Source organism: Pterocles gutturalis, unplaced genomic scaffold (assembly GCF_000699245.1).
Source record: "Pterocles gutturalis isolate BGI_N339 unplaced genomic scaffold, ASM69924v1 scaffold6600, whole genome shotgun sequence".
Classification (NCBI taxonomy): Eukaryota; Metazoa; Chordata; class Aves; order Pterocliformes; family Pteroclidae; genus Pterocles; species Pterocles gutturalis.
Window position 1 is genome coordinate 5238 of NW_010140622.1, and position 24959 is coordinate 30196.

At 38.9% G+C, this 24959-nt stretch overlaps 1 protein-coding gene across 1 annotated transcript in view; it reads left to right on the forward strand.

Moving 5' to 3' along the window:
• Nucleotides 1–642: 642 nt before the first annotated feature.
• Nucleotides 643–24959, forward strand: part of PEPD (peptidase D) — a gene marked incomplete at both ends in the record, with an annotated part of 97449 nt that continues 73132 nt past the window's right edge. The window contains 3 exons of the mRNA XM_010083733.1: nt 643–687; nt 7635–7710; nt 9138–9184. Of these exons, the coding sequence (XP_010082035.1) occupies nt 643–687; nt 7635–7710; nt 9138–9184 (168 nt within the window). The remainder of the gene's footprint in view (nt 688–7634; nt 7711–9137; nt 9185–24959) is intronic.

The window sequence follows — 24959 nt, forward strand, 5'->3', positions numbered from 1 at the left end:
TGTAGAAAATAAACAGCAAAATAGTTAAGTGTTTGAGGCCAAGGTGAGGTGGAAGCTTTTGCTTTGCCTGTTCTGTGGACTGGAAGACAAGGAGAGGTTGTTTTCCTTTTCACAGTCATCTAAGCAGGCTTGTTTATCACATGCCACATTCTGTGCACACAAAAATCGAAAGGCGCAAAACAAAGGATGAAATTAGCAGTTCACTGTGTTCAGTTTCACTGAAGATTGTTTGATGAGCGAAGTTAAAATCACAGAACAGTTTGGAAGGGACCTCTGGAGGTTGATCTGGTCCAACCCATGCTTAGAGCAGCAAATTGATAACATTTTGTCTTTGTCAAAAGAAGTTTAATAAACATGTCTTGAACATACTCTTACTCTGGTATCTACACATTCATAAAATTACGTATCTGGTTTTTTCTCATGTATTTCAAAATCAGATACTTGCACAGTGAAGATTAGCATGTGTATTCTCTTTACTGGGATCTATACTGATCTATACTGAATTCCAGTACAATATTTGCTTTCACAAGTTTTCACATGCTCAGAGAAGATACAGTTTTTTAAAAAAAGTAAATATGTACTCTCTGCTGTTGTGTTGCTGGTTGTTTGTTTAATATTTGTGCTTTTTTTGGTTTTTTGTAGGTTTAATGTGAACAACAAAATCCTTCATCCTGAAATTGCAGAATGGTAAGTAGCATAAAATCTTTGAGTGCTGTTGAATGTGTTGATATTCTGTACTGTTGCTTCAGAGAGATTCCCTCTGCAGAAGCCTCGTACTTTACTATGAGTTTTAATTTTAAGCTGATTTCACATTATGGGGTGGACATAATATACCAAAGTAAAAAGAGGGCTAGGTAACAGCATTGAAAAGTTAAGAATTTATGTAATGTTTCTTAAGCATTGTGTCTGGATATACTTTTTTTGTAGAACATGCCAGGAGTTAATGTGTAAATGTGAATTTGCATGAATAGGAGAAGAACTGAGAATAATTCATATTCTAGCAATGAAAATCAAAGGTAGATTAAAATTATGTCTGAACAGGTAGTATTTAATCAGGTGTTATTACTTCTCTAGGATTTATTTTAACAACATTAATTTGGTTGCATTATTATTCATGTAACTGTACTTTATAGTTCTAGGGGAATTCTGCTGTAGCCTATCTAGAATAGACAAAATTAGAGAGTGTGACTAAGTGTATTTAGTAGCTTGCAAAACTACTTCATTTTACCAGTTTTCCTCTTTTGGTCAGCATTGCTGACCTTGTCCTCAGGATTGCTCCATAACTAGGACTCCGTAGTTTTCCATTTAGGAAATTAACTGAAGAAACAACATAGTGGATTTTTGCTAATGAATTTGGTTTTTATCTGAGCTTTTTCAGTGTATTAATCTAGAAATGAGGAAGCAAATCCTTAGTTAAGACAGATAAGCTGAAAATCTTGAAATACAAACAGGAAAGCATATACTCTGACTACTGCTGTTGTAACTCCTTGTATTATGTGCAGCTACATATTGTTCTTTTTAATGTTTATTATCTCAGCACATATGCTGAGAACAATCTTCTGCTCTCTTCATCTACATGTAATTGCCAGATTGAAAACTGTGGAGGTGTTTTTTGAACACCAATGTGATTTCAGAACATGTAGAATTTAATAGGTCACATTTTTGTTGTTAAAGCCATTTTTCACTGCTTGGAATTACATTAAAAAGTTGTAAAAGGAAAGTGGTAAGTGAGGGAACTTTGCTTAGACATTGTGGCCTCACTGAGTCATGGATGGACCTGGAGATGTGTAGTAGTGGGACTCATTGTTTGCATATCCTGATCATGAGTGTAAGGGGGAGTGTGAGTGCTTTGTTGCACAGAAAGCTCAGGGTACCAGTTTTTAAATCTTGCCTATTCTGTCCTTCTAGAATTTGGATCCTTATTTTTCCAAAACAAAGTTAATCTTCTAGAATTGATTTTTGAATTTAAGAGTTGGTGCAGCCCTTGAGGTGCAAAGTCCTGAGTAATGTAGACAGAACACAAGCTCAGAAATTGATGTGTAGGAGTGTGCTTTTCAGATGCACAAATTAAACACAATTGGGTAAAGAAGGAGCTTGGCAAAACCTGGGGTTTTTTTGAAATATCATTAGTGTTTAATTAGTCCAGCCTCTGTCATTACAGATATTGATAGGGAAGATCTAGAAATGTTCACATATGCTCTGAGGCTCCTCACGGCATGCTACATTGCTTACAAAAATAATAGGATAATTCAAGTTAGAAGTTCTTAATAAAGTCTTATTTTCCTGTGGAGGTGGCTGCTCCTGACTTCTAGTAGGTTGGTTTGGTATGGGCCATGGGGGTTTTTTGATGTTTAAGACATTGGGAACTTTCAGCCTCTGACACTTCATTATCATGTGCCCAGCAGCCAGAGGAGGATTCTCCAAATGACCTGACAAGCTGAGGAGCGGAGGAGGGAGCTACATCTTTAACCTGACAGTGTCATGTTTGCAGTCCTCTTGTTTGCCTGCAGATAAAGACAAGGGGCAAGAAAGGGGACCTGTAGAGGGCCTGGTCTGACTTCCAAGCTTTGATGGGTAGATACAGCAGCACTACAGGGAGGGAGATCGACACTTTTAGCTGCAGAAAGCTCTGGATTAGAGATATAAGCTTGTTCCCAAGCTAGCTCTCATTCTGGTTCCATCCACCTTACTGTCACCTGATAAGTTTTTCTCCTCTGTGGTTTGGGTTAATGGGGGTTTAAATCTTCTTCAAGTGGCTCAGGGATGGACAAACATGAGGTCCATGCCCTGAGGCTGTACTGAGATAGATGGAGCACATAGGCAGTAGAAAGGCAGCACTTGGAGCTGTTCATTTTGGTGTTCAGAGAATCTCTTCTGTGAATTGTGAGTGCCAGCCTGGAATTCTGATTTTTGTCCTCTCTGCTACCTCACAGAGGAGAGATGCTTGGTATGCATCTTCGCTCCACCTGGCTTTCAAGGAAAGGGAATTCTAAGTGAAGTCAAAGTTCAGATTTGCATTCAAAAGTGTTTTAAAAGGTTTCATTGAGTTTGGTGGCTTTCATTTTACGTCAGGAGTATGTTAGAGACTGCTGTTAGGATTTAAGTGTCTGGTGAAATCAATATGTGAATGACAGGCTGTGTGTATTAGAACTGCATAAAGTAGAAGTTTCCTTGGAATGTCAAGTTATTGCCCAAGAAACTTCTGGAAAGCAATAATATTTTTAGAATAAAGAATACTTTTCTTTTAGGAAGATGATTTTTTGGGGGGGTTATATTCTAGCATAGGAAATTGCTTCATTTGATTCGTATGCTTGCATGGATGCATATCATTTCAAATTCAGCAAGCTCTGAACTACTCTATTTTACATTATACTTGTCAGAAAAACTCTGATCTATACCATGCTGTCAAAACTGCCAGCAAGAGGTGAAATGGCTGAGCTTTATGAACCAGCCAGGGAGAACTGTGAGCTACAAAAGGCAACTCTAGTATTATACAGTCTTCTAATAAAATGTAGAGAAAATGGTTCAATACTGACAAGCGGCAAAGCGTGTGTGATTAAGGATCTGTTGTCTCCTTTGCTTACTCATCCTTTTTCAAAACCTCACATATTCTGACTTGCTATGAAACTTAAGGGTAAAACATAAAAGAATTTGACCTTAGAATGGATTTCATCACTTTGCAAAGGGTGCTTTCACTTTTTTTTTTAATTGAGTGAATGTCTTTCCAAACACATTTAAACCCTTTCATTTTAAATTTCAAGGCTTCCATTTCAAATTTGATACAGAATGTATATGCTAAGTATTGATTTCACTGTTTTGTAAAGAAAAGATGATCTAACAGAAGACAAACTCCAAACTTGTCCAAATCATCTCCCTAATAATCATAAGGAAAATTTTCTATACTAGCACTTAGCAAAATAATCTTTTGTCACCTTAGTATACCGGTATCTGTCTGCCATAATAGTGGTGGTGCTAGAAGATAAACATTGAGCGATGTGCGGCTCATTTTGTGCCTGTATATACTGTATTTCCCTGCAACCTCAATGAAAATGGGGTTTGATAGTTATGGGTGGAAGATTTCATGTATTCTATATTTTGCATTTCTTTGATGGAAAGCTATCATTGTTTCTTTGGGGAGGTGATCTGTATGTTAATTTCTTAAAGCTAGGCATACTCTTTTTGTGTTTTCAGAGGTTTTTTTTTTATGTTTTAAACCTCTTAACATCTCTTTGAGCTGTTTCAAGATAAACTCTTATGTTTGGTGTTCATGCAGCTGTCTTTCGTAATTGTAATGCTTCTCCTTTGCATATGTGGATTACTATGTTTACTAGCTTTGGTGTAGCAAGTTTTTATGCAAAAGTTTGCAGAGAGCATAAATCAAGTATGTAGAGAAATTTCTATAGATAAAACATGGAAAGGTTATAACAAAGGTGAAAAAGGGCGAAGACAAGGCAGTAACAGTCTCTCTACGTGGGTAGCATCTCTACTTACAAAGCGGTCTGTAAACGTAAGGACAAGGAGGAGTGGACATACGCAGATGTTTTCCACGCATGTCACCAAAAGCAGCTATTCAAGTTACATGCATGTACTTAAAAGCAACAAAACAAGACTGCTGATAAACACTTAGCTGGTGTCTGTGAGCAAGTACTTCTGGCAGTACTATCAGAAATGGTGAATGCGCATAGAGAAGCAAACATTTGTGTGTCTTTGAAGAAAGCATTGGTTTAGGCGAATGTACTTGAGTTATGCAAGTTTCAGCCTCTTAATTGCCTTGAATTCTGTATGCTCTTGACCATTTGAGTAATGGAAAATAGGTTGTGCATGAAATTTGGTATCCAGCCACTTAAACTGCCCAAATTTAATTTCAGGACTAAAATAATACTTGTTTATATTAAAGCTTCTCTCTTCTGTTGGATGACTGACATGCATGAAAAGACCACCTGCTCATATGCAAGTGCAAATAAAAGTAGAAAATGTATGTAAATGAGGAGAGTGAGGAAGGAGGAGAGTTTTTACACTGGTAAAATGAAAAAAGAAAGGTTAAAAGTTATAGGTTGATCCTGACAGCAGGAGATTTGTGCTTCTGTTTTGACTTGACTGCATTGAGTGTCTTGGCTATTACTCTGAGAACTGCGTTACATGCTGAATCTGTACATTTTTGCAGTTGCATTAGCTGGAACCTGGAAATTATTTGTTCCCATTAAAATATTAATGAACATATGCAGAGTGTGTAACTGGTCCAAGAGCTGTTTTTAATAGAGTGTTGAAGTTCACATTCGTGAATGAAAGTGGGACTTTCTTCCTGTTCGTATCTTGGACACGGGGGGAGGATATCATGAGAACTGTGGACTGCTCATCACCCACAGGGTTGCCCTACAGTGCTAACCAGAGTGCTTTGCTAGCAGTGCTTTAAATGTGGCTTCGGAGAACATTGCTTTTTCTGCCATCAAACAGTGGAAAGGTGGTGAAATACATGCCCTTCTGCTGCCCAAATATGCTAGTGGGAACTCCATCAACGGTACTCCTGCAGGCAACATAGGTGCCCACTTTTTTTTTTTCGGTATCTAGTGGAGGGTGAAGTTGATCATGACCCCTGCACAACTGTACATCCTCTTTTCCTTGCTAATGGTTGAGTTGTGTTTTTTTGTTGGTCTCAGAATGACTAAACATTTCCTGTAAAATGTTTCAGTGCTTGACCTTGTGTAAATGAAGGTGATGCATGGCATAAAAAGTCTATCTGAGGCTGAGCATGAATTTGTGTATGCAAAACAATACCTGAGAAGTTATGAACTAAAATAAATACCTTGACTCTGAAGCCTTATGACCTAGTCAAGTAAAATAGGTTCTGATACTGTTTGCACTTGCCATTGAGCAGTTACTAACTTGTATTTCTAGCAGATCCCAATAAAGAGATTATACAGCTGAATTATGAAGCAACCTATTTTTCAGGCACTTGCAGATCAGGGATGTGTACTGTATATTGAAAGTAATATAAAGGCACATCAAACAAGTATTAAATTATCCTGCTAGCACAGTCTTCCGAAGAACAGGATTAAAAAAAAAAAAATCTATAAGCCTTTGCTACCACATTCTAACATGAATATATTTGAGCTACTGTTCTTTATGTCTTGGCAGAAAGGCAGAAACAGAAGTTGGTTTCCTCAACCATGGTGAACAGATTATATACCATCCCAGTGTAATTTTTTCACCACGGTGTGCATTTTAAAACCTTGTACTTCTCATTCTCAGTGTTCATAATGATTATTTTGTGTCACATTCCAGTTGACTAAGAATGTCAATCAATTCTTCTCTACTGTGTTTCTGTTTGTAAGAGCATTTTGATTGATATCAGCATTTTTACAAAAGTACCTTTACTATTGCCAGAAAAGTTGTATTTCAAGGGGAGTGGCGGTGCCGCATAGCAATGCAATTGCTGTCTGTGGGAAATGCTCGTATCACAGATCAGAGGCACTGATGGCTGAGAAACCTGTTTCTGGACTCATTAAAACAAACTACAGGAGCAGAAATACAGTAAATAGTTTTCTACTGCAGTGTGAGTAGAAGCATGTTATAATAAAAAGGGGTGTCTTGGTGGCAGTTTCAAAATATAACAGTTATGGTACTTTGTAACTGCTGCAAGCTCTGGAGTGGAGCTAGAAAACACAATTTAAATATTTTCATGCAATTCAATAGATATAGTTTTGTTCTTCATAAACAGTAAGTATGTACTTCACAGCTGCCTTTGACATGGGCATGAGAAATCTTAGGAAATCAGTATGTATAGCAGTCAAAAGAGTAGGTGATTTTTAATAGAAGGTATAGAATTATCTCTGCTTCCCTCTTCATGTCACACTAAATAGCTGCTTTTATTTAAAATACATGGTAGAAAGCAGTGTAAGTAGATAAGAGTTTAATAGTAAATTTTTGAGATGAGTTCAGAACAGAGTGTCAAGGCTCATAAATAGACACAAATTCAGTATCTCGTAAGGCATGAAGAACATGATGGGGTTTTTTTGCTCCAGAAGTGTGTGAAAGACAGTGGACATCATGGCTGTAATTACTGCTGCTGTGGTTTCTGAATTTCATGTTTTGAGTTTTTTAATACCAAACACACATAGCATCTCTTCACACTGCCTCCCCTGCTGGCTTTTGAGGTATTGCAAATAGGTGGGAGTTGGGATTGTGCTGAATAGACATTCTGGAGCTCTGGGAATTTCATTATGTAAACTAGTTTCAAGTTGTGTTTAAAAAGTAAATCAAATGTGCTTGTAGAAACGTTCCGTTTGAAGTAGTGCTTGAGCCATGACAAATGCAGAAATACATTGCTTTTGTTCCTAATGTATTGTAGAATGAGTTGAAAAAATGTTGGTTGGACCGCTTGTTTATTAGTATTAAAATAATGCAGGCTGATGTTTGAAATGCTTGTGACTTCCCTTTGTACAATTGTTTTGCTAATGATGAATCAATGCCAACAAAACTTTGCTGTCATGAATACTGTAATAGCTCTTCGCTCTTGAGGTATACTTGATCTGATTTGACCACAGGTGTTGCATATTATTTCCATTTTTAAAATTTTGTATTCTTAAGCTGTGAAGTTGCAACCTAACCTGATACCTTTTCTACTTTTCTTTAAGTCGTGTGATTAAGACAGACATGGAGTTGGAAGTTCTGCGCTACACCAATAAAATCTCCAGTGAAGCTCATAAAGAGGTAATGGATCCTTTACTGTTAATAATTTTTGCTCTTAGTGTAGCAGTGGTACTCAGAAAATGTTCCCAGCAACCCTGAATTGCTTAGTAATAAAATAATGGAAAGGCTGGATAGAAATAAGAGGATAATATCCCTCCTATTACAGCCCAGTAATATACCTTGCATTGTCCTTGAACTCACTGGTGCATTTGCGATGTGTGAGAAATCAAGTGTGGTTTTGGATAGGAGCTGGAGCTTCAGCAGAAGGTGAACAGCTTGCAGTCTATCTGTCCTGTATGCGCAAATACCTGTATAGTGATGGAGAAAGAGGAGATCAAGAAGATTATTCTTCTGGCACATGGCAGCATTTGCAGCTCTGAAAAGTTTAACTAGCAGGTTACTCTCTCCAGATCTTAAAACCGAAGGAGTGTTTCCATGCACAGTGGAGGATAGTGCAAGGATTTCCTGGGTTGCTCCTCAGAGGTCGGTGTGTCCCCCAGTACCGTGCTTCACGATGCTGTTCTGTTAACATAGCAGAGTGGCAAAGACAAATACAAGCTCTCAGCAGGGCTGCTCAGGTTGGACCTAGCACTGTACCAGTGGAGTCATATTGCTCTGCTCGTATTGGTGACATTAACTTGGGTGTCAATCCTGTACTCCATCTAATGATGCAGAGATGCCATGAGTTCTGAGCGATGACCAGAGGGAGCTTAGGTGAAACTAGCTGATGAGGTTACTGACTCAACTGTTGTCTTTGCTCCTGCTCCTCAGATTTCTGAACTGTGAAGTGTAAAAATATTTTGAAGTGAATATTGTAAAATTGCAAAGCCTACAGATAGTAATTTGCATTTATTCTTCTTGGTCTTTCATCATCCTTGAATAATCTTGTCATGTCTGAGAGCATTTCTTCCGCAGAGCAGCTGCCTAGAACTTTTATAATACAGAAACAGGCAAAGGAATAAAACTGGTGCACGTTCTCAGCAAATCTGAGAATAAAATCAGACTTATGAGTTGTAAAACAGTGTTAACTCTAGTATTTTCTGCTGATTCAGATTGCAAAGTATAAAAGAGAATCTCCCTTTGTAGTATATTCCAGTTCACAGTTTTGTTTTGCTGGTGTTTCATAAAAGTCAAACAAAAGGACTTGCTGCCAAGTTCACCAGAGCTTTCAGAATTAAGCATTGGTATTTTGATGAGCTGTACTTTTTAAGGATGTAGTAGTTTGGCAATTAAACTTGCTTTATTGCTGGAGACTGCAGGCATTTATAAAGATTAAAATGAGTTTGATTTCTAATGGTTTTAAAATGCATTTACTGATGTAAATTTAGATGAAGTACAGATTATATTTTTGTAATGTAAGTTCCTCTGGAGATAGTCATAAGTCGTAAATTTATAAATCTGAGATTCCCTACTGCTATGAATGTCCCATGTTAATATGTATCTTACAGGTAATGAAGGCAGTAAAAGCAGGTATGAAAGAATACGAGATGGAGAGGTAAGAGTTCTTTGAATAATTGTAATAAAAAGCAGAAAGTCTCTCTGTAGTAGGGTAGGGGTAGAAACCATAGCTGGGGCAAAGCAGTAGCATTGATTCAGCTGAGACTGAGAGGTCATTGCTGTTTGAAGACTTGTAAGCATTATTTTATTATTTTGAGGTGGTACTTCATCAGTTTCAAACATGTATTGGATGATGGTTGATTATTTTTTGGTGATGGTTTAGTGTAGCATAATTCTCTTCCTGGAGTTTTAGTAATTTACAGAAGCTTTACAAAATAGCTGTTATTGTTTGAAGCCATCCAATAAAGTGGTGTTTATGGATAAACATTACCCTTATGCTTGTTATGCTTAGAAGACTGCATGTATGAGTGTATAAGAACCTTATAAAAGGCTGCGTTCAATTACATTGTGGCTGCAATTACAAGTTGGCATTACCCATACAAGGAGCTCACATCACAAATGTAATGGATGTTACTACAGCTGTTAAGAAGTCAATAAGAATGTAGCATATATCTCTTTTATTGAAGAAAACATGCTGCACAGGCATATATAGGAAGAACTGACTGCTCCTAACTGATGCAATAGTGATGTGTCTAGATAGAAGGAAAACCTTGCCTCTTCTTTTAAGTCAATATTTACATTAGATCATCAGCAACCTGTCTTATAGACCGTGGTTTTGATCACCAAGTCCATTTATTTTTAGGTCACATGCAATATCTTCAATTTTCAAACAATTTGCATAATGAAGAAATAGAAAATAGCAGTCATATCTCAGTTACTGTTGTTTCTTGACAGTAATTTTTCAAACATTAGTAAGCAGGGTAATTTGTCATCCAGTGAGGGGAAAATTAAGTTACCTCATCAGGATTTCAGGGTAGCTCATAAAACAAATAATGGCCTTAGAACACATGCAATATGGAAAAATTTTGTTTAAGCAGTTTGAACTTCTAAAGACTCTATAGGCTCATTCCTATAATTTGACTGTGCTTCAAATTGCAGTTACATGGACCACCAGGTAACAGGGAAAAAAATGTTGTATACATTCACCTGTTAACTTTATTAATGAACCTTGTGTTTGTGTTCATTTTACTTACTGCACATGCTGTACATGCTGACAATAAAACTTTTGGCTCTGAAAGTCAGTAGTAATCAAAAATTCTTGTAGAACAGAGTTTGTTCTCAAGTGCTTATAAATGTCACTGTCCCGGCAGTTTGGTTTAAATGTCCTGCAACAAATACATATATAAACTCTTCTTAAGTCTGTGAGGTACATTGCATTTTAACTCTAGGACTTTAATTCTTCTCTGGCTAAGTTCTTCCATGCATATCAACCTTTTGAAAAGATTATTTATGTCCTTCAGTTAAAAAAAAATAAATAAATTAGGCAACTGTCTTATTAAACCTATTTAAAATTGCCTTCTGTTCTTCCATCTGTCTTGACAGATTACACTTCTTTAAAGAGTTTGAGGTTGTTTCACTAATGAAAGAGGTCTTGGCAGACTACCTCTGGAGCGTCTGCCTTGGAAAGACTATAATTAGAACTTCAGTTTCTGTTGCTGGTGGAACTCATCCCTGCTCCAGTTTCTGTTCCCATATTGCTAAGGGGAAAAGGGTCCTAAAAATGTAAACTTGTCATTTTCACACCTTTCTGGTAATAAGTGTGAAGTTAGAAAACAGACTAGGAAATCTCTACTCTGTGTGCAGATAAACCCATTAATGTAGTCTAACTTTCAAAGGCCTAAAAATAGGTAACATCCAGAAATAGACAATTTTCATTGAAATAGTAAAGTTTTTTTTAATTTTGTGGTGTGTGGTTTTTTTTTCCCCCCCCAAACAGACTAGATAGTTTGTATTCTGCAGCTTTGGTTCATCTGAAATCTAAGTGTGCAGAGAACCAAAATCCTTAGTCTGTATCAATTTATCAGAAGTATTCATACTTGTATTTAAGAGATCAATTAAAAGTTAATGAAGTTTTTCATTTTCTAATATTTCTAGGGCTTCCACTCCTTTTGTGGAAGCTTTCTGAATTGTGTGACCCTCTTGCCCAGATGCGTTGGCGGTTCCCACTGATGGCTGTGAAATTGTGAATTTTTTAAACAAATATAGGTATCTCTTGAAATGTGGTCAGTGAATCTCCTTTCATATTGCTTTACTTCATTCTTTGACATTGTGGAGTGTAGCATGTGTGGTTTTGGGTGCAAGGATGGTCTGAGCCTGTCTGCTAGGAAGAATAATGCCAGAGATCTCAAAAGCAATTAAAATTTTCCATTACTGCATGTAGGACCTAAGCGTTGCCTTTCCTTTGTTCATTCGGTTAGGCGGCCTTCCAATGAAAAATGAGTCATTTTACTTCTACTGTGTCATACAGCAAGAACATGTTAAAATACTCGAGGAAATGCATCTAAGAGTCAACAATATATAAAGGTAGTTATACTTGCAAGATTGAGATTATTGTCTGAGAAGTAATTTGAAGGAAATTAAGTAAACTATGGAGAAATCTCTAGATAAGATACTATCTTTTATTTTGAGGTTTGAAAGCTAGCTTCAGAAGTATTCTGTATTATTAAGGTCCACTGGTAAATTATTTTGAACCAATAATGCATTAATGCTGAGATATGTAAACAATGAATGCATTTAACTGCAATTCCTATCAGCCCTGACTTCTTTTTTTGGTTTGATGTTATTTAACTTTAATATGTGGTTGGTTGACTTTAAGGAGACAGCCAAGGCAATTATCTACAAAGAGTAATTCACAGCATGTGTAATTGCATATAAAGTAATTTTGCTAGGTCAGATTCTGGATTTTCTCTGAAGTGGTTTGTTTAGTATTTGTGCTTGTCTCATGTTTAATTAATCTTATTTAATTAAAGGCTTTTAATTATGAAATTGCTCTGTAGTTAATATATTGTTAAAGTACAGCAAAATGGTAAAAGAAATCTCTTCAGCTTGAGAAGTATGTGAAAAAAATCTGTTATTTCAGCTAAGTTGTTTTATGTGTGTATATATAAACAAGCATTTTGTGTATAGATATATACATACATAGTGGAAGTACCAGTTAGGACTTAGAGTAATCTGTTCCAGGGTGCTCTAAAGTGCTGGAGATACCTTCTCTAGATCTGTGTTTATCAATTTCTAGACTGTTGCCTATTCATCTGCTTGGTATTTACCAAATGTAGTTTTGACTCTTCTGTGCATTTGCTCATTTGTTTCCTTTTTTATTGAAGAGAGCAATTTTAAGATTGGGATGGCTACTTCAAATTGTTGATTTAATTGGGGAATGATGTGGAAGTGTATGCTGTAGCAGCAGAAGAGCAACTTTATCCCCAAAGAGTATTGGACACATAGCTATTGTATACATTGCCCATTTTTGTGGGGTTTTTTCCTGTTCTTAATACTGCTGAAGGCCCTGTGATAGGAGTGTGTGCACAGTCCTGAATGCATTACATGCTAATGTAGTCGTCATTGCCTTGAGGTGCTGGGCAGCACTACGCCAGGCCTAGATGCTCATTCCCTCTCCCTAGATTATTTGCCTATCTCTGAACCCTCTGCGAGTGCTGAATGTGGGAGCACCTTAGTGTTACCATGCAAATAACTGCGATCACAGTACCAAGGATCCAAAAACTCAGACCCTGATCCTGTGGAGTGTGTTCTTTTAAAACAAAGGAGCAGTTTGCTAGTGTAAAGGGCAGGTAGCGTGATGTGCGGTGTCAGATGTGGGTAGCTGTGCTTTGCATGTTGTTTCCATCAGTAAAAGCGTCAAAGTAAGAACAATCTGACCATACCTGCTTAGAGGATGCGTGATCCAGGCACTTCTGGTTTTATCATCGGCTTGCTAGGAGAAGCCATTTCATCTCTGCGTGCATGCTTTCCTCTCTGTAAGGCTGCCTGCATTTCCTCCTCATGACTTTAAATGCTTTGGTGCTAAGGTTGGCACGAGTGATGGAGGGCAATATATGTCCTGCACGATCTCGCAGCAGCCATTTACCACCAGTCAGCTGGAGAGGTTCCTGGGTGTGACACTGCTTCTCTAGATGTGGTTGTCGAGGGGGGGAGTTGGAGTTCATTCAGAGCATGTCCCAGCCAGGTCAAGAGCTTGTTGCCCATCTGTACAAGATGCCCCCTCTGTATATAGTGCAGCAGATCTTTTAGGTCTGTACAACGATACAAATAGTTGTGGCAGTTTTGTAGTAGTTAATACTAAACTTAAACTCCACTCTGCCTTAACACCAGCAATTTGAAGAATAAAATGGCAAGAGGGCGGCTACAGAGGTTTTTCCTTCTTGGTTTACAATGCTGGCAGCCTATTTTTACACCTTGCCTCTCTTAGCAGCAGAGGCTGATATGAGTTCTTTATCCCTGCTCTTTATAGTGCTGTCCCTGATTCCAAAGCAGAGCTTAGACTCTGAGATGAGTTGCTGTCATAGCTGTCAATGCTAAATTTCACTATCTGTGGAAGTCTGAGAGTGCTCTCGTGGATTATGGCTCTCATCTTTCATTTATCTCTCTCTCCTCTGCTCCAGTGGAACAAACTGAAAATAAAGCATACATGTTACTGCACTAGAAAAGAGAAAATAGCCAGAATAATTTTATTTTCCTTTGGGTGTTTCCTTTTAGTGAAATGCTGATTATTTTAGCTAATCAGGATTTGCCACTTACCATCTCCTGATAGATTTTTCTCTTTGAATGTTCTTGAGAAAGTCACAGACTTCTGCAGCAACTAATTTAAAAAAATATTTCTATTTTTTCGTGATCCAGTTTTTGTGTTTAGAATTTCAGCTCAGGCATAGCCTTTGTAAGTCCTTCGCGTAAGTGTGTGTGGATGGTAAACAAGAATGCCCATTGCAGCTGACAAAAATACATGGGTGAGTTCTTCTCAGTTGCTTGTTGACATAGGAATGGTGTTGAATTCTGCCATGACCCTCACAGGTATTTGTGTATAGGATTTATTTTTGTTAAATAAGAGACCAGCACTCCATTAAAGTCAAGCAGCATGTCAGTCTGTTCAGTTACTGAAATGTGATTTTCTTTTCCTTTATTTTTTTTTCAGACATTGTGTAGCCTGAAAATGGCTTGACTGCCTTGTTTACCAAAACTGCCTCGTGATTAGCGGTGGTGGGTTTTTAAATGTAGCTTACTGCTATCAAAAGGCTGTTTTTAAAACTTTAAAATACACAAAAAGCATCTGAAAGAGAGGAGGAAGGTGGCCTTTCCAACACATTAAAAAAATAAAAAAAGACTCATTTTTCCTTTCTTTCTGCACGCCTGTGTGATAGGACTGGTGTATGTGTCTGTCTGCTGCCTGGGCAGTGTTTGCTACTGAGACATTCCTGCACCCAGTATTATTTATTTACCTTTATATCCAGTTCTAGTAGAAGGGTCGAAAGAAGAAATGGATTGTCAGTGATTCCTGGTTTTAGCAAAATGTCTGCAATGCACAGCAGCCAAGGAGCTTCTGTTCAACAGGGATCACACTGGGGCCAGCAAGGGAGCGGCTGGCTGAGCTGGTGGTTTGGTAGCGGGGCTGGGGAAGGAGCTGGTGGGAGACAGCAGCTCGGGGTCACCCAGAGCTTCCTAAAAACAGTGGTACAAAATAACCTACAGCGGTCCAGGGCCAGGCAGGCAGCTTAGTGCAGCTCTGACAGCACGTTGGGTAGCTGCTAATTGCTTGGGTTGAGGAAGGCACTGAATCCCAGCTGTCCAGTGCACAGAGGGAAGTCAGAGTATCTTCGCTAGGAAGAGCAACTGGATTCGGAGAGACACTTCCTGCAGCCTTCCCCTCCTGCCTACCTTCCCTCAGGTAGAGCTGGTCCTGTTTTAAATTAGGCTGTCTTCACTGATCTCCTAATGCAGATGAATTAAGGTTGTAAATAGTCTTAAATCTGAATTTAAAAATTGGTTTAGGAAACCCCTGAGCGTTGTTCCTCTTCTGTGACATGCAGAGGCACAAATGCATATGTACACACACCCGACCCAGCAGAAGTGGGAGTGAGGATTACCTCCTGAACGTGGAGACCTCCTGTCTCAGCTTTAGGAGAAGTGCTTCTCCAAGGTAAATCCACTTTGAGAGGTTCTACCTGCCCCAGGTAAATACCCTGTTTCCAGTCACCTTGCTCTCCCCCTCTCCCCAGCTGAGAGGAGAAATGGGGGGGGGGGGCAAACACCTCCTGGGGAGGGGAACGTGGGTGCTCTGGAGCCTCTCAGACCCGATTTGCCTGAATGGTCTGTGTGGTCATGGTAGTTAGTGGTGGACTCCATTAACTGCTGGGAGGGAGCTGAGCAGTTCCAGTATATTCCCAGTAACCTCTCAGCATTTTTCCTTTGCAGGCAGTCCTGTGGCAAGCTCGTATGTTCTCTCTTTCAGAAGAGGACAGCTTGGTTCACCTCCTGGATGTCACTTTAATTAGCTCTTTATGTAGAAGAGTGCAGTTTAATTGCACAGGTCTCTTTTGTGACTTGTGATTGAAGTTCCACATAATTGGGTTTTATCTTCTACAAAAAAAAATTGCAAAATCGGACTGTGTGAGAGCTTTAAATTAAAACCCTCTATCAGCTCACAGATACCAAAGAACAATTATCATACTGGTATTAGAAAATGGTTCCCTTCAGAAAGAATGCTGTGCAAAGATGTATGCAATGTGCGTGCGTACAGAGCTGGGCTTGCTTGCACAGCAAGATATAACCCAGCTTTAAATGCTGTGTCATTGTATGTCCTTACAGGGTTGTTAATTGAGTTAGTGCCGTGATAATTTGTAATTACACTTCTATATCTTTTTGGAAATCCTAAGGTAGTTACAATTTTTATGTAAATTTTGAATCTGATTGAAAATTATGAGCAATATTCATTTCTGTGGGTGTTTTGTAAAGTGACTATTACTATTATTTATATTAAGGAAAGAACAAGCTTTCTTCTCAAATTAGCAATCATCTCAATTTTTACTGAATCTAGTGTGGCATTGAGATAGTGAACTAATTAGCGTTACTAATGACAAGCTAAGATTGGAGATATGTGAAATGGAACTCATTGTAAAAGACAGCAGGCTGAACTGATTATTATTTGCTGTGGATTTTGTTCATGCTTGTTCTGACAAGTCAAAAAGATTCTACCATATGTAAGGCTTTGTCTGCATTGTGAGCTTTAGTTCAATAATTTTTGCTAATTACTGTTGAAGCAGAGAGATCAGAATTTTGCATTTGTTGGCCCTCATCTTTGATAACCAGGATTGCTATGTGATCGTGCTCAGAGCCTAGAAGCTCAACCTGAAGGAACTGGGTAGAACATCAGGACTGTCCATTAATAAGGTGATGTCGCACACTGACCTTCTGAAAATCAAAACCATTTTACACAGATGAAAAGAAAATGAGCAGATTCTGTTCCTTGCTGCTGGCATGCCCTCTGCATAAATTCTTTTCCAGATTGGTTCTTAGAGCATCCTCATTGCCTTAGTGTGCAAGTGCAGCCTTCCAGCTTATTAAGCAGCATTTCTGACATCTCCCCTGATGATTCTTTATTTTTTTTTTTTTTGTCTGGTGTTCTGTTGCATCAACTCTCTAGGGGAAGAATTGTGCAGAACTGTGTACTATTTTGACAGGTGGTAGTTTTTTTTAGTGTACCCATTATCAGCAGTGTTGAGAAACACAAGGTCAGGGTTATAATTGCAGGAGATATGTGATAGTCCTTTTTAGTTTGGTTCTCCATGATAAGCTTGGTCTCATTTGCACAATGTTGTGTTGCTCACAAGTGGAGTCATTTTTTTTGACCTAGCTCTTGGTCACGGAGTTTTAAGTGTTTTTCAGAGAGGGCAGGCTTAGGTCACATGATGTTTATTAGGTTCTGGGATTACAAACAATAATTGCAAAAAATATGGATGTATGGGAAGACAGTGAAGGCAGCAAAAGAGAAGGCTACAGGTGGTTGCCTGTAGTGAGAGATACAAAAATACTGGAGTTTGCTTAGCGCTGAAGTCTTTATGTGTAACAGTCCTGCATTCCTAAAATGCTGAAGACGGCATGTGTAACCAAGGCTGAGTCATAGAGCAGGGCAGAATGGAGTTGAATTGCCAGGCAGAAGTGATGGAAAATGAACTCTGAAGTGAAATTTAGGATTGGGGAGGGACTGGTATCATATTAAACAGTACAGGTGATGTTTCTGCTAAAAGGAATTTGCCCATCTTGAGAACTCCTCAAAACCCAACATTATTTCTGGGTTACTTCGATTTTGCTTTCAACAGCTCTTCCTGAGTAGATCAAATTGAGCCTTGAGGCTGTATTGGGAAGTGAGGAATACGAAGAGCTTTCCTGACAACTGGCTCTGTGTCTTCCAATTCATCTATTGAAACCTCTGTATGTAAAAGAACCAGTGAGGTACGTGATATTTGAAGGCTCCACAATTTAATCTGTTAGTATAAGGTACAGTTGCCATCGCTTCTCCCTTGGTACAATCCTCTTGTAAAATGTCATATCTTTCAGGAATATTGGACTGGATTTCTGCTGTTTCTTATTTCAAAATCAAACTACTATGTCCTCTTGATCAGCACTGGATGACAGAGGTGGGCAGGCATTCTTACGTCTCTGGTTAGCAGATAATTTGTAAAAAATTGTGTGAAGTTGTTTGGGTGCAAGATGTGCCTATAAAATGTAAATGTTAGGATTTTGTGAAGTTTAGGATGTTAGATGTGATTCATGAATAGCCTTTTGCCTGTCTCATCTCTCGATTTTCTCTGCAATGGAAGGTTTGACACTGGGTATAATACATTAGATTGGGTCAGTTCTCCAGAATTTTTTTTTGTTGTTGTTGTGTGTTTGAAGGAGGAGGAGAAGAACATGTCTGTGACTAATGTGGTGTTTGGATTGGAAATTGCAACAACATTCAAGAGTTGGTTTCCCAATCCTGCAAGATTTGGGGAGATTCTTGAGATGTTTGTGTTGAGGGAGGAGTCATCTGATTCCTGTAAGAAATTCTGTCTTTGTCAGATAGAAATCGGTATCATGTGACAAGAAACCATTTAACTGAGGAAAATCCTGGCCAACACTGTTGCTGTTGCATATCAAAGAGACTTGTGTCTATAAGACCTTCCTAGGGGGTCTAGAATTTGTTTGGGTCAGGTGAACTTGTTGGTTGGTTGGGGCTTGTGGGGCAAGGAGGTCTCTGTTACTTGGAATCAAGTTCCTGAATGGGTGTTGTAACTTCTTTCTGGTAGTTCTCTGTATTACTTTGTGCTTCATTTTCATATTGGTTTTAGCATTTGGGATCAGTGTGGTGATTTTATCACCTATGATAGGCCCTTGGAGATAGATTTGGTATCTTCAGGGACATTGCTAAACTGCTGCTTTCTGGGTCCCTTATTTTCTTATAATCAGCATTGAAAATTAATCTGTTCTTATATTTCAGCCCATCAGTCTGCCTTAACCTGTGATTTCCACTGATGGTGTTTGGTCTTTCTGCTGTTCTCTTCAGCCAGCTCAGGTGCTGGAAAACAGCCCGAGCTCTAGAAAAAAGGAGCAGCACTTGCTGAGATGGTGTGTGGCTTGAGGCTGGCGCATGGATCAGCAGGACTCTTTGAACAGGGTGCGGCTTGTTTGCGAATGATCTTGAGGACATGCAGATTATGTGACCTGTGTGGTCTTTTGTTTGGCCCTTACATTAAGAAAGGAGTGCTGAAGTGTTCCCAGGAGTTGGAGAAGGTGTCATGGGTAGACTTAGTCGCAAAATGTGCCTGCATCTTCCTGAACCAGATCGAGTCTTGCTTCCTCAGCTTCCCTTCCCAGAAAAATTCTGACTTCTGCAGCTGACTAAGACTGGTTCAGACATTGTCATCATAAATTGAGTGTTAGAATATTTTATTATACTGAAGGTAGTTGGCTTACCTATCCCATATGACAAATTACTGCATTATTCTCTAGGAATAGTTCCAAGTATTCAAAAAAGCATCAAGGGCAAATTAAGCTCTGTATTGGAGCCCTAGCCGCCTCCTAACCTAAGTTCTTACTGTGTTTCTGCTTGCTCTGTGTTGTTGAACAGAAGTTCAGACTTCAAATATTCAATTTGAAACTGAAAGGAAGATTATGAGGCGCTGGTGATTATGTTGGCATTCTGTGTCACTGAAGAGCACTTGTGTGTTATGTGCTATGTGGGTGGCTGTGTATTTGCTAAGAAGCATAACTGAAGATGAAAGTTTAATTATTCCTTCAAGGCAAATCCTCTCTCCCATGGACTTAAACTTGCATAAGAAAAATGAAAATTCATAAGGAGTGTAAAAATTGGCTAAAATTAAAAACCATTTATTTTTACCCTATTTATTCTTCTGAATAATAAAATTTCCCCATGGGTTTTTGGAACATATGTGGAATAATTACACTGTAGAAGTGGTGCTTTAGTTCAGCTTCTAGAGCTAGGGCAAACATTGTGATTATGCTGCAAGCTTAAGTCTAGGTTTTATAGAAAATCTCATTCAAGGCTCTGTTGCCATCAAGTGCAAAAAACTGTGACCCATGGATTGGTCCCTGTGGGAGCAATTATTCTTTGCAGAGATTTTTTTTCCAGCACTGAATATTATAAATGTCAGAAAAAAGTTTAACCCTCTGTACCTCTAAAAGAATGTTTCCATACCTGCTGGCAAGAATATAAATTTTTAGCTTGTATATGCAAGCATTTTGTGTTTAAGCCAGGATTTTTTTTAAAAACTTGCCTTTATAAACAACTCAAAAGGTAACAATGCTGTCTTTTAATTGTAGTCTGCATGCCCTGGTGAAGACAAAACAGGGGCTGAACTCCCTGAGGCTGCTTAATGCGGTGCTGTGCCCAAGCCTCTCGTGATGGGATTTTTGCGTGTTGGGTGTAGTGTGAATTGATAATTAAAACCTCTTGTCTACCGGTGGCCGAGGGGGGAGAACGTGGAATGAGTGTGTGGTTGCTTGGGAAGACGGGTTAGCATCAGATATTCAGTATGCATGAGTGAAATGTTTTGGTGAACAAGAGCAATATGTTTGTCTTCCAGCCATCGGTGTGTGGAAGGCAGTGAGTAGCAGGAGCTGATGCTTGCCTTCAGGGGAATCTGCTTCCTTTTGAAGAGATGCAACGTGTGCATTTTCACTGCTTTAATTCTGGTGTTTGTTTGCTTAAGTCTTATCAAGAAAAGCATGTGCTTTACTCCTAGCAGCAATAAAAATCATATTTTTCAATAGCTTGAAATGGCAGATCCAAACCCAGCAGATTTCCTGCCCTCATCCCTCTCTATTTTCTCATATATCTTCATCAGTGCTGAGTACAGTTTGGTCATTAACTGTGATAAAACTCTGCTGAAATGGATAGAACTTGCATCATGTGTTCAAAGGCTTTTGCAAAGTGAAAGCTGTGAGATGCTGAGAGGGATTTCACACTACCTGTCTCTGAAGTTCAAGTCTGAGACGGGCAGAAGCACCTTTCACTCACCATAATGCTGCAGTGAAGCATAACGGCAAATCTGTCCCAGTTATACCAACCCTAGGACAGGACGGGTCACCTTCCTTTATACTTCTTCTTTTTTTTTCTCTCAATTAGTGATTTGTATTTATCACATTGTTTGGTACTTTTCTAAATTCAAGATATTCATGATACTCAAAATAGTCTCAGGCAACCTTAGGTGAAGAGCTTCTGTTTTTGAGAAATGAGGAGAGGACCTTGCAAGTAAAAATAAGTTTTTTCTGTTGGGCTCATGCTAAAGGATGCAGATTTGTTTGTGTGGCAGACACAAGTGATAGCTTTTGGCTATTGTGTAGAACTTCCAGTGAAATTTGTCAGTTTCTTTGGGCGAAAGTTATGTTAGGTTTTAGTTCAGTTATGCTCAGCGTGCATAATTGTGTGAAGAACTAATTTTAAAAGATTTTGTGAGACCTTTCAGCAGTTAAAAACTCTATTCCAAAATATTGTGACAAACATTGGAATGTTTATTACAAAATATTATGGAGAAATGCACTGCCCTGAGATTATGTACCATGTTATGGGGCTCAGGTGGGATGGCCAGATCTTACATGGAGCTCCATAACCTCCTGCACACCGTCCTGCTTGCTCTACACAAAACATGCAGCTTCTCTGCAGGCTTGATCCCTGTGTGTTGTTTTTAGCTAAATTACTTTGCTGTTTGCCAGGTGTACTCACTCCCTCAGGGTTCAGTCTGTACATTTTATCTTGCTCTCTTTTCCCCTCCTGTTTGGTGAGGTGATGCGGAGGGGCAGGGTAGGGTTATGCCCTTTGCCACTGCTTTGATTCTTTAAAGGCAGCTTGGAAAAATCAATGGGTGTAAGCATGTGTAGGTAGAGGCTGTTCAAGTATTTTACTTTTGAATACGTCAGACAAAGGTTGCATATTACAGGTTTGGACTGTGCCAGGTTGCTTGGCTGTGGTTGGTGGGGCTGAGTGGGGAGCGCACAGGGTGCTAGTGGGACCAGTACAAGTATGGGGTCCTGCTCCTCCATGCCAGCCAGTGCTCTGCAACAAGTTCATCTTGACAGTCTGCTGGTGGCTTCTCAATGATTCTCAACACCTGAATGGGGTGTGGGGCTCCAGGCTTACAACTTACAGCTACAAATCATGGCAAGTCACAGCTGTCACCATTGTCAGTCCAGACAAATGCCAGATCCTTCACAGGTACCATTCCTCTTCCTTGACTGCTTCCACACCTGGTAGTTAGTCCTCTGCTAGTATCCAGTGCCCTTCATGCCACAAGTCCCCGGGATTATGCTCAAACTCCTACAGGTACCTTCTCTTGCATCCAGCCAGGGCTGCTGCTGCCCAGCCCCTGCCACAGCTGCCAGGGAGTGTGCAGCAGCAGGCTGGGTTGCTGCCAGGGACCTGCCGTTTGTAGTTATATGTGCTGTCTGTACTAAAACAAGAGGCACAGGGTTTCTCAAAGGTGGCAGTGATGAAAACTTGGATGTATTTGCTTTTATCTAGAAGGAACCTGAGTGAAGGACTGAGTGCTGTTGCCTGCTGAAGGACTGGAAAAGAGAAGTGGATTGTTTGAGCAGTGCCCTCTAGCAACCCTGGAAAGAAGAGGCTTGATCTTTCCTGGTATTTCAGAGATTAAACAAACTCTGAAAATAAAACTTGCCATGCCATCTTTCATACATCAGGAAGAAATGTGGAAGCTGATAGGGATGAGCAGGAAGTATGTGTCTTTTTATGTATTTTTCCTTGCTGGGAGATAACTTTTACAGTGTCAACAGTAATTTTAAGTCTTCATTTTCTGGGGGAAAAAACCAACAACAACAACAAACAAACAAGCCCCCCCCCCCAAAAAAAAACCCAAAAAAAACCCCAAAAAACCCCCCAAAACCCCAACATTACTCCTTTATTTTTCAGATGGAGTGTAGGCAATCACAGCTCGGCATGTTGGTCTACGCCAGTAGACCATGCACTCCTTTTTCTTTAACTGTGAGTCACTTCTAGCTGGTTTTACATATGTTTTCCTTTTTTTCAACCTGAACAAGTATTTTGAATCCATGAATCATTTATCTTCGTGGTTCTCCTTAGAAGTGGAAGCAGGTGGAAATTCATCAAGCAGCTGAAAAGGGATCTGGGAAAAAACGTGTATCAGCTGCCATGATAGGTGGTGTGCTTGTAGACATTGCCGGTGGCCTTGAGATCAAACAGCAGAGAAATAGCTTCACAGTAAGAGCCCAGGAAATTCTAACTAGGTAATGAACAGTGGCTTTCTTTTGATTTACAGCATGGCTTTACGATCAATTTATAAAGCTTTGAAGATAAAAAAATAAACCTCTAAGGGAAAGGGAAGGGCCATACAATTAGTTGTTACAGACTGCTTACTTGTCTTCTTTAATTCCAAGAGTGTGTGCTGAAAATGGATTATAGTGTGCAAAAATCTCAAATATTGGCCAATTCCTTTGTAGATTCAAGCTGAGATATGGTTCACATCACGCTGATTCTTGGAGAATATTCAGTTTCATCTTAGCTATAGATTAAGTGTAGATGGGTGTAGTTGGAGGAATTTGACAAGGGTTGCACGTGTGATATGAATTCCAGCTCTTGTGTATCAAATTCCTGCTCTCATCTGCTTTTCTTTCGTCGCCAGTATGTCTTTCGTTAAAGAATTGGATGGTGAAGTGGATTTGATAGCATGCAGAATGTTTCAGAACCACATGCAGCAGTATTTTATTTACTCAAGTAATTCACTACAGTTCAGAAAACTTAGTCGGGAATATTGTGCTGGAATTTGGATTTGGAAATGCAGTTTGTAATTGTCAAGACACCATTTGGTTGAGACTGCTCAGCTGTTAATTTGTTTGAAGTTGACACTTGAGTTGAAAGACTAATAGCTGCCTCAGTGCATAGCTCAATTTTAAATCTAATCTGTTACGGAGTTTGGGTGTGCTGCAACTGTGGATGTAGTTTGTAATTTTTGTAGCCAGGGGGAAGTTCTGTTGTGTGGGGAGCTGGGGGTTTACTGTTCATGTGCACAGGCTTTCTTTGGTACATTAGTAAAACTTGGGCGTAATGAAGAGCTGATTTTTCTGATTTTAAAGTTTTAGTGTGTGCATTACAGAAGTTGTTTCCACTACTCAGAACAATTTATTTACTATTAAAATAAATAAAACTGGTGTTTTCATCATCTGAAAAATGGAAAGAATTGTTCAAAAGTGCAGGTTTCACTCTTGTTGCATGCACAGTGCTGTCAATGCCATTCTTCCTATATTAACGTGCACTTAATCTCAGGGGTTTTTAATGCATGTGACAGACTGTTTTGATGTGACTTTTAACAAGGATTTGTGGGGTATTTTTTTGAAAAGTGGCTACTAACTTGCGTATATGACCTTCATTTCCAAAATCTGCAATTTGCGAACTGAGGTGGGGTTTTTGTTCATAGTAACAATCAATCTAGCATTATTTCCTCTTCATATTTCAAATTTATCAGTTATGTTTTATTCAGAATGTTTTTTCTCAGTTCACATAGGAATATTAATTTCAATGTAAGTGACGGTATAAACATGAATGAAAATGTTTCCCCATTCCAATATTAGAAAGCTACTACTTCTTTAGGAAGCGAGGGGTTTTTTTGGTCTTTCAGCTCTTCATGTTTCCCCAGTTTGGCTCCTGCTTTACTCTATGATGATTTAGTCTGGCAATAGTCAGGAGACAATTCTTTTTGTATTTGGGTTTTTCTTCTGTTCTCCCCCCCCCCCCCCCCCATGCTTTCTTGCCTGCACCCATTCATTATTTCAGTATCAGGAGTATTTGAAACTTGGAGCATAAACTGTGAAGTATTTGGTGCACTGTCTCTTACATAGTTAATAGAGGTACTGCATCCCCAAAGTATAAATCGAATTGTATAACCTATTATGCTTTACATAGGAGAAACAAAATATGAGCTATTTTACAATGCAGAAAGTACATGTGAATCAAATTTTTGTTGTTCCTAAGGGATACAATTTTGACAATTTTATGAGGTAGCAATTTATTTGTTGAGTGAGTTTGCACATGGTTTTGATAAAAGTAATGTTCACACAGCATACTGCTAACAGGAATACTTTTTTAAAGCTACTAGTCTTGCTGATTTGTATTGTTATAACAAAGTATTTGTTAAACGCCCTAGAAGCGTGCCTGTCTGAGATATAAGTGCTGCATCATAGTGCTGGTCTGAGTGCAAACAATGTAAGCTTTCAATCTGTGCTGAGGAACATTTTTAAGGAATAATGAAAAAATAAAGCTGTTAAGAATTAGGAGGGAAAAATAAAAAGTTGTATTTTTTTCCAATACAGACTTTATCTTGTGCAAAAAGACT